Genomic DNA, 10835 nt, shown 5'->3' with positions numbered 1-10835 from the left:
TGTGGAACTTATAAATACATTTACATAGAATGGCACCAGCCGCTTAGGCTATCGGGAGCAATCTGTGCTCCCCGGATGTATACCGCCGTCAATCTTTTTTAAAGTTAAATTCTAGAAACATACCTATCCTGTTAATCTAACCTGCCAGGTGGTCAGTTTTACCACCTGCCAGCGGTATACAGCCTAGTTCCTACAGTACGTTTCTTTCATAACTCACTTACTCATTTCATTGTTAACTATTTGCCAAATTATCTCGCTCGAACGATAAAGGGATTCAAGATAATCGTTAATTACTTATTAATCCGACAATATTTCATTTACATTAACATCAAACATATTTATGGCTGGGATTAACGGTTATTATATTTATCGATTAATTCTGCTAACAGAAAGATACGGGTCGGTATAAAAACTCTGGGTTTTTCCAGAGAAAAGTATAGTTTGAATCTATAAACCAAACAGGTGAGTGAATAAAAACACTTATCTTTCCATCTGCTTTCCATTCATAAATCATATTCTTGATTTCCTTGACTACTTCAGTCTTTCCCATTTCATTATTATCTACAAGTTCTTTATGATATCCCATAATCAGTCTATACAACCAGATTAATTAATTATGATTCTATTTAAAACTATCATCAATGACCATCCTAAATTGCAAGATGTTACATTGTTTGTAGTTATAAAGTGAATCCATTAATTTCCTTGTTAGCGCCATCTAGTGTCTAATAGAAGAACTAACATAAATAGATTTTGCTTAATTTTTCTTCTAACACATACATGTAGGTAGTGCCATTTTTCTCCGGTTTCCAAGCATACATAACGGTTGCCATTTACTTTTCGGCAGGAGTCTTTATTTATCTACTACACAATAGACATGATAGGTTTCTGTAGGGGACCAAATTGCACTGAATTGTCAAGTTATCACAATAACTAATACCGATTTCCCTTCGCAGCAATCATGAAATTCCTGCTGATCGTCGCTTCAGTCGTCGCCGTGGCCGTCGCCGGCCCGACCCGCGCCCTGGTCACTCCTGGAGGCGCCGGCCCCGCCCCCATCATCGTCGACCCCGAAAGCCCCATTTCCGTGGGACCCGCTCTCGTTGAGAGCCCCATTGCTGTTGGCCCTGTTTTCGTCGAGAGCCCTATCTCTGTCGGACCCGCCCTTGTTGAAGGTGAAGCACCCATTTCCGTCGGACCCGCCTTCGTCGATGGTGAATCCCCCATCTCTGTTGGACCCGTCTTCGTTGAGAGCCCCATCTCCGTCGGACCCGCTTTAGTCGATGGACCCATCTCCGTTGGCCCCGCTTTCGTCGAGCACCCCATCGTTGTCGACACCCCCGTCAATCCCTCCCCCGTGCCCGCTCCCGTGGTTCCCGCGCCCGTGCCCGCACCCGCCAGCGCCTCTCCCCTGGTCCAGATCATCCTGAACATCAACCAGGCTGCTGAGACCCCCGCTCTGGTGCCCGCCCCCGTGCTCCCTGAAGTTGTTGTTGACGAGCCCGTGCACGACACCATGCCCGTTATCGTTGATGACAATGTTGCTGAGAACCCCATCGATGGCGTCGCTATCGTGCCTGCTCCCATCGTGATCGAGCCCACCCCCATTGAACTGCCTACCCCCGTGCTGCCCGCTCCCGCGCCCGCCCCCGTGGAGCTGCCCGCCCCCGAGCTGCCCGCCGTCAACCCTGCGCCCGTCGTGGTCCTCCCCGACATCCTCAACTAATTTAATCACTAGCTTAGAATTGTATACGCTTAACCTTAGAACAGCGGCTATAAACTGTGATAAGTGGTTCAAATGTAAATAAAGACTTTTTTCTCAACACCAATGCGTACATAACTTACGAGTATTCTTGGGATAATTTCGTCATTATTATCGCGGGCTTTATACGTACCACACTGTGGTACCACAGCAGGGTATTGTACTTAGTTCCCAAAACGAATTGAGAATTTTACGTATATCACTGAATTCCTTCACAAGTGTGTGCTGGTTTCCACGATGTTTTCCTCCGCCTTACATGTTTTCCTTTCCTTGCATGCTTGTAGTACAAAGGGAATTTTGCACATAAGTTTTGAAAAACTCAGAGGTGTGTACTAGGCTTTGAACGATCGTCTACTTAAGACGTACAGCTAAGTATGTAACACGGCTGTATTGGTTCCTATACCAAGTCTAAAAACCGGCCAAGAGCGTGTTGGACACGCCCAAAATAGGGTTCCGTAGCCGTGACGAAAAATTGAATAATATTTTTCTAAGGATTTCGTATTTTATACGGAATCTTCCAAGTTGGCTGTGGCAGGTAGGCTGCTATTTACTCTTAAACTACTAATAATTCTCAAGCAAACTTAGCCGTTATAGTTTTCCTTGAAAGTTTGATATACTTACTACCATCCTGAATTTTTTCAATTTTTTTCACCCACCGGTTTAGATTTTAGAGGGGGGGACACTCGATTTTAATGATAATTTGCACTTTAATATTGAATTTTTCGCAAACAAATCACTGAATCGAAAAATTGTCTTAGAAAACCCCTAATGATTAAAATACCTATCTAACGATACCCCACACCATGGGGTTGGATGGGAAAAAAAAATCATCCCCACTTTACGTCTATGGGAGGGACCATAAAAAAAATTAGAGTTTTTTAATGTACCATTTGGTCGGCATAGTTTACATATATACGAGTATTCGCGCGTAAAATGACAGCTTTCTAGCATTGATAGTCCCTGAGCAAAGCCGCGGACGGACGGACAGACAGACAGACATGGCGAAACTATAGGGGTTCCGTTTTTGCCATTTGTTCCATCAGCTTGATCAAACATTACATTACGACTTCCAAAAATTACGAGAGTAGACGCGCAACGGGAGCGGCGTCGTGCTTAAAGTTTAGTTTAGACCTAGTTTAGACTTACAGGAAAAATCATGCAAGTTGTAGTATATTGCGCGGTCGCAAAGAGAGGGAGTTTGAACTAGTCAATCAACCGCAGCAATTTAATACAATTGCATGATTTGCTGGCCTAAACTGGGCTAAGGGCTTAAAGCTTGTGCGTCTAGTTAAATAACAGCGAGTTACTCTTTAAATGAGTTTGCAGTGAGTTTCCCTAGAACAACAGTACCACCGTGATGATATAACTTGTGCAGGGGTTGTTCGGTTACAGGGAATTCTGTATAATACTCAACTCAGTCATTAGTAAGAACTTGTCTAAGCTCTGTATTTAAATACGAATACAGATAGTCAAGGAAAGGAACCACTTAATGGTCTAATTGTGTACATTATTTGTATTGTTCCTAGTCCAACTTTGATTCGGTTTCATAATTAAATTCAACCTGGAATTATACTACAAAGGGCAAAGTTCGAACTTTGTATCTTGCCGTCCTGCTGACGCTTATTATTTTATTACGACAGTGAGAGGGACGGTACGATACGAACTACGATTTTCGAATTACTAAAGTTGAAAGTAAACGGCAAATTAAAAAACATAAAACGAAGCAACGATTTTGTAGCATTTTATATAACTCATAATATTCGGTTGTGATTGACCTAAAAAAAACCGTTAATTTCAGTAAAGTGTTGTTACAGGTAGGTAGGTATGAACTATCAAACTTAAGCCAAATATTACCTACGACGAAATGTGAATTTAAGTATTAACTACCCATTTATTTATACAGAAAGTTTCTAATTCGAATCTGAATAAGTGCGAGCTGGATTTGAGCCCACGATCCTCTGCTTGAGAGGCCATAGGTCATACGGAGTCAAACCACTAGGCCACACGGCCGTTACGACCCTGTTGCTGTTGCGGTGGTAGGGTTAATTTGTTTTAACATCCCGTAGGTACATGTCCGTGTGCCAGAAGAGCGTAATTTTTTGAGCTGTAAGCCGCATATTTTCGGCCGTTTTAGCCGCCGTGTTCAAACTGGATTTTTGTATAAAACCGATTTTTTTATTCGACTGGATGGCAAACGAGCAAGTGGGTCTCCTAATGGTAAGAGATTACCACCACCCATAGCCACCTGCAGCACCAGGGGGATTGCAGATGCGTTGCCAACCTAGAGACCTAAGTTGGGATACCTCAAGTGCCAGTAATTTCACCGGCTGTCTTACTCTCCACCCCGAAACACAACAGTGCAAGCACTGCTGGTTCATGGCAGGATTAGCAAGCAAGATGGTGGTCGCAATCCGGGCGGACCTTGCGCAAGGTCTTACCACCTGCAATGCAGCAGAAATTACGCGGCTCGCGACTCAAAAAACTACGCTCGTCTGGCTTAATTCAAGAGTTTATTGACAATGTTTCAGTTTATCAAAATAGTGTTGCTAATTTATAGCTGTGCTCAACCAAATAACTAAACCATCTGCTGCAATACCTACATATTGATTATTGATTCGTCTGCATAGAATTCGTAATTGCAGTTTTCCGGGATAAAAACTATCTTATGTCCTTCCCCGAGACTCACACTATCTGTATAGGTACCGAATTTAATCTAAGTAATTTCAGCGGTTATATTTCCATTTATATTTCCATTCTTCCCGTTTCATTCTCAACAATAAATCAAACAACTAAATATGAGTGCCACTACCAAGATAGTTATGTATGTATGTATGTAAACTCTTTATTGTACAAAGAAAATTAACAAAATACAACTGACAAACTTTAAGATACTTGTACAAAGGCGGACTTATCCCTTTAAGGGATCTCTACCAGTCAACCTTTGAGTGGATAAGCCATAGTTGACAACCTTATATAGAGCGACCGCCGAGCGCAGGTACTCGTATGAGAAGTGAAGTACATACAGGATTGTTGACTTCCGAACTATCCGTGTTTTGTGAATAAGATCTTATTGACGCTTCAAACGGTGTATGCTTGTAGGTTTCCCTTCGAACTTGGGCTGTTTTGGTTATTAGTTGCTGGATGATTGGATCACGAGCTGTGTAAGAGCTTAATTCCATAATCGTAAACAAATCGAAGCGAACTGGAGTTTGCGAAGCTGTGCGGGCACATTATTCATTGCTATGCTACATCGAGTTGAGAAAAAGATGGGGTTTGCAAGTTTACTTTAACATACTACCTATAATCATATTAAATGATTATTTAACGGACAACTCAAGTCTGAAATAGAGTTTAGCTCGACATGTTTCGGGCTAATCCATAACCCTTCATCTGGGAGCAACTCAATATTTAATTACAAATTCACACGCAATTAGCCCTCATTCCATGAAATACAAAATGTGGGCCTCGAGATGTATCACGGGATATTGTGTGTTGTGTGTCGCAGCGATTATCAAGAAAATCAAGTGCGGGTAGTTTAAAAAACGCGCGCGCCGAAACGAACATGATACCTACCCTACAATTAAGTCGACTTGTGACCATGGCCACTGCAATGTAATCGAAACTTTGAAGTAATTTTAGAAATAAAATAGGTAGTCCGCGGCTCCGCGCTAAGTTAGTTAACCACCTATAAGTGTGAGAATCGCGAAAGTTTAAAATATTAAGCTAGCTCTCCACTGAGCGTGCGATTTCATGCCCTGTGTGGAACAAAATTATGCCTCATACGCTTGCCTCGCACGGCGCCTGGCTCAGTGGAGACCCGGCTTTATACAAAGATTAGATAGTCTCATTTTCTTACCGACATCTGACTAAATCTGTAGGGCTACTACGAAACCCGAAACTAAAAGTTCGTATCGTACCGTCCCTCTCGCTCTCGTATTAAATAGTATAAGTGTCAGAGGGACCGCACAACACAAACTTCGAGTTTCGTAGTAGCCCTGCTGCTCCTTTTTTACCCAATTATTAGGATTACTTTTACCACCTCCAAACCCTCTCCTAGCTCACTGTGCCGCTAGATTTACCTAGTTCTAGACAATGCCGGCCCCATCTGTCGCAGGCATGCCTGTAAACAGACGTTCCGATCACCGTTGACATTCCGATTGCATCGCATCTTGCCTCTGATCTGAAAGGTTGTGAAACGGGAGGCGGGTTGTTTTGAGCGGTTTACCTGCCTATGACAGCGGGGTAATTCGAGCCTTTGGATTGGTCGGTTAAACGTCATTACCATCTCACGTTTATTGACTTACACAAAGGAAGGACAAAAATTATTTTCTTGCTCCTGTCAAACTGTTGGCGTTCTGCAGAATAAATCGCAGCCCTGTCATCGTAACTGACATTGGCCCAAGCCTTAAGGCCGCCATTAATGGGAATAATAATTATAATAATCACAAGAATTTTTATCGCGCTAGATATTCGGTATTGTGTTTAGTTTTCATAAAAAATATACCCTGAGCATCATCTCTTTTAATAATATAGGTACTTTCCGAACGAAACGGTACTTAATGACGAAAAAACGCGGCAAAAAGTTTCAAATGTGTATCCTCTCTCTCTCTCTTCAAATCTATGAATAGAAAATTATTGTATTGCAATTTGTGATTATAGGGAACCAATACAACACCACAGAATAACTAATAGCACACACTCCAGGTTAACCGCCTTAGCTGCCTAAATGGGTAAATGGCACTGTTATGTTGGTATCACATTTATTGCGAGAAAGTTCCACAGTGGGTGTCGATTCATTTGTTTCGATCGTTCTTTTGACTTTGTAAGGACATAGAAAATATTTTACCAAAGAATTTCATAGTACTATATCAGTCTAGGAATACTCGAAAACTTGACTGTATAGGCCACATTCTTTACCTTTACAACGAAACGACGTAGTTAATTTTTGGAGGGAACGTGCGCACGTCCTTATTTCCAAAAGGAAGTCATGCTGTTGTAATTTTTTTAACGAATGAAGCGAAATTCGTAAATTTATATTGCAGTACCAACACATAATAGTACCTAAGTATAGGTACACAAAATACGGTACTTAAAAATAAGCAATAAGCCACCTTTATCGCTGCTATTTATTAGTAGGTAGTATAAGTGAGTAAATTATTATTTCTCATTTAATACCGCTACCAATCCGCCAAAATTAATAGCTACTATTCGTATGTACAAAGCTGGGTTTAAAATTACTGCCATAACGTGGCCATAACCGTAGGTCGTGACCCGTCTCCTGTCGCAAGTCGCGGTGTGCTGTGGCGTAGTTTCGGTGGTTGTTTAGGAATAAATACCTAATAATTGGCAGATTATAGCTATTCGTAGTTTAATTAGATAGATAGGTACATATGTACGAGGGTTTTTTGTTTTTGTCTCACGCGGTTTGCGTATAAATTTACCGGTTTACCCTTGAAATGTCGACAAACTTTTAATCGAATACCTATCAGTTAAAAGTCAACGTTTCCTATTTTTACATTTCATCGAATATTCGTTACCTAACCTAACCTAACCTAACCTAACCTACTGTCCGGGTAGCGACTTATTTTTGTTGGGGTCGCAGTTCTAACCTTACCTAACCTATTTTCTGATGTTTCATAATAATACGTCGAAGAAATATACAGTGATATTTAGTTGTTCTGTGTCATGAATAGTTGATAAAATGTATTTTTCGGCAAATAATAATTCTTAACCCTTGTACAGTTGTTTTAATATAAGATGAATAGTCGATGAAGTGAAATTACTCCGAGAGAAAATATTAGTATTGAATATTCTATAAATTGTTTTCGATGAAATGAAATTCGATAAATAGTTTGTCGACATTTCAAGGGGCACCCAAATTTACCACAGACGCGTAAAGGTAAGGAAACATAAAAGGAAGAAATACGGAATAGGCAATGAGAGTTTCTGTGACATAACACATAGGTAATTGGCGCTAAAATATCGTGAGGTCCGTCTGACAAGTTTGACATTTTGTGTCACGTTTATGATTACACCTTCCACCGCCTAACTTTGCCTAAAAATTCATTGCCACAACTAGTACCACAAAAACTATAAAGGTATAATTCCAATAATTGAATAGGCACTATACCGTTAAGCGATTCGAACACAATCCGGGAGTAACATAAAGACGTCGCATAAAAAATGTACCTATCTCAAAAATGCGTCAAAACTGAGTATTAAGTAACGAACTTTTAGGCATATTTATACAGCGCGTGGTATTGTTAAATAACAAACTAAATGAGCCGATCACAACCAACTTTACAACCAAGACTGACCATATAATACGAAGTGCAAATTTCCAACTTCGTATCTTTCCGTTCCGCTTACGCTAATATTATTTAATACGAGAGTGAGAGGGACAGTGCGATACAAACTTCGAATTTTCAATTCCGTAGTAGCCTCTCAGTAAAAAAAAAAGTAAAACGGACCTTTCAATACTAACGCATCTGGCGATATTTCGCCTGTCAATAAACCCTCATTTAATTCAATTCAAGGTAAAAGTTACTTGTAAATACTATTACTTATTCTGTGGTAAAAGGCACTTAAGTGTTATGGATTGTAAAGCTACTGTTACACATGCTCGTTACTAGCATGCTTCTAAGCATGCTTATGAGCATGCCACTAATGAGCATTTACATTTTGCTAGCAATGCATGCTAGTTTGAGTATGCTCCTAAATAAACATGCTCAAAACAAACACTCCGATACTCATGCCCTTTGATAGCATGCTCCTGTTCCTGTGCCTCCGTGTTCTACGGCTTTCAGGCCAAAAATATCAAAATCCACGGCCTATACGGCTGCAACCCTGTGGCCGTTACGGCTTTTCGCAAATTCAACGGTAGTAAATTAATTAATTTATAACAAATTCACTTTTAGTAACTTTTTTTTGCTTGCAACTCGCGTGGCACTACCACTACACTACTAGCATGCTTATTAAGCAATTAGCAAACGCGTTCATACTTGCTTATTACCTTTCCCCCTTCCACCCTCGCACCAACTAAATAGCATCTATGCTAGCATGCTCGAAAATAGCAGGGCCTGCTATTGGGGAGCATGCCACTGAAAAGCTTGCTCGATAGTAGCATGTCCTGTTCACACATGCTAGTAGGTAGCATTATCTAGATAGTAGCATGCTCTCGTGCTACTAACGAACATGTGTAACAGTGGCTTAACGTGTGAAGGTAAGGTAATACGTTCCGAAGATTCCAGCTAAGTAACACCTAAGTGCTGACACTCCAAGAAACAGAAACTTAGAAAACCTAATTTGTAGGCGTCTTTGTCAGGTAAGTGCCTACCTACTTACCGCCTCATCTGGTACTAACTTCCGACAATGTCGCACGTAAGCAGAATGAAGTCGCAACTGTATCATCTTGCGTAACGCGTTCTTGCATAATACGCGTAAAAATATTCATTCGAGACCGGGAGTTGAGCCACGATTTTTAATTACATTACTTGGCCTATACCTTGATCTAGGTGGAGCGTGGCTAATCCGCATTCGCAGTAATTCGCACCTCCCAAAAGGCGCCATCTAATAATAATAAATTTTAATTTGCACTGGAAACTAGCAAAGTTTTTAATAATCACATGAGTGTTGCGTAGTATTTGCAACAGGCGCTAATTATTTATAACGATATTTGCTAATACAATAATATTATCGGGTGTCTATTTAAACATATTTCAGGGTTGTCTGGCAGGCGATTGTACCCTTGACTGTCCCCTGTTGTGTCTGACAGTGAAGGAAGTGATTTCTAATAATAATAATAATAATAGTAATCGGGGTGAAAATTTATGACGTTTGTAAAGTGATAGTTTCCAAAGCGCTCAGTATCCAAATGTCATAGTTGGGAATCGTTCTTAACCTGCGTTAGTATTGGCACCATATTTAAAAAAAACTTTCAGCCTTTATACATAAAGAAAGTCTGGCTGCCGCGGGCTCTGGCTCTAAATAAGTATAGTACCTAATGAATAAAGTGTAATAACATTTTTTATTATTATTCGGAATAAATAACTTGATGTTGTTTTTGGTTTCAACTCCCGGTCTATGTCCCTATTCCTTTTTATTTCCTTCGTCTTGAGAATAAAGGGATCCGTGTTAAGTTAATACGGAACGCGAACCGAGATAATTTGAGAAAAAGTATTTTCCACGTCTTTAAAATATTTCGCGGAATGAAGAAAAAATGGAATGTGTCTATGTATACTTCACAGGTCGAATAGTCTGCCCACTTTTTGTCCTGTTCCTGTGTTAATTCATAGGTACAATTTCAAATAAATAGTTTTTTTTTTTCACTTCCAGGTAATAACATAATTACCTACCATACCATAACTACACGACTTTTGACAAAATTGAAAAAGTTCTCGATTCAAACCTCGTTGTTACCTTGTAGTCCAGAAAATTATACAGTAAAAAAATACAAAAGCTAGTCATGAATCGTTATCATTGTAATGGTATCTAGATTGCAAGTTTTATTTTCGTTTATCGAAATAAATAACCATTTTTTTTAATCACAAATTTAACGAGGCTTAACTACACGAAATGCGACTATGTAAGCCTCATGGTACCTAGGTACTTCTTCTCTTTTCTCTGGGTTCTTGATTCATTCTGTCACCGTCTATATTGAAAAACTTACAGTAAGACGCACTTACTAGCAGACAGTAAACCTACTCAAATTCCATTGTTTCTCAAGTCGAGCTATCTATAATCTAAAACGTCTGGTTTTAATTGCAGGGGAGTGATTAAGAGATTGAGCACCGGCTGCATGGAACATTCCTTTGCCATTTGCAATGGGCGGGTTGTATGTACGCGGGCAAAATGATCTACGAACAAGGATGATTAGGTAGGAACTTGAATTTTAAAGTGTTATCCCTTCCTGTTAGCCAAAATATTTTACTTAAGTCTCGTAACTTTATTGTTGCTGATTTGGTAGGTGATTTAGATAGTTAGGTATTATCACAAATGCACAATAGGTACCGTGGTAATGCAACATGGTTCTAATAAATAAAGATCCACCCGTGGAATAAAGTCACCAAAATTA

At 40.1% G+C, this 10835-nt stretch overlaps 1 protein-coding gene across 1 annotated transcript; it reads left to right on the top strand.

Moving 5' to 3' along the window:
• The first annotated feature begins 932 nt into the window (after nucleotides 1-932).
• LOC141437762 (uncharacterized) lies at nucleotides 933-1825 on the top strand. Its single transcript, XM_074101264.1, has one exon. It carries the CDS (start codon nucleotides 962-964, stop codon nucleotides 1724-1726), a length of 765 nt encoding a protein of 254 aa, XP_073957365.1. The 5' UTR covers nucleotides 933-961; the 3' UTR covers nucleotides 1727-1825.
• The last annotated feature ends 9010 nt before the right edge of the window (nucleotides 1826-10835 follow it).

Source organism: Choristoneura fumiferana, chromosome 18, assembly GCF_025370935.1.
Source record: "Choristoneura fumiferana chromosome 18, NRCan_CFum_1, whole genome shotgun sequence".
Lineage (NCBI taxonomy): Eukaryota > Metazoa > Arthropoda > Insecta > Lepidoptera > Tortricidae > Choristoneura > Choristoneura fumiferana.
Note: the sequence above shows the minus strand (reverse complement) of the source record. Positions and strands in the feature narration are given on the sequence as shown.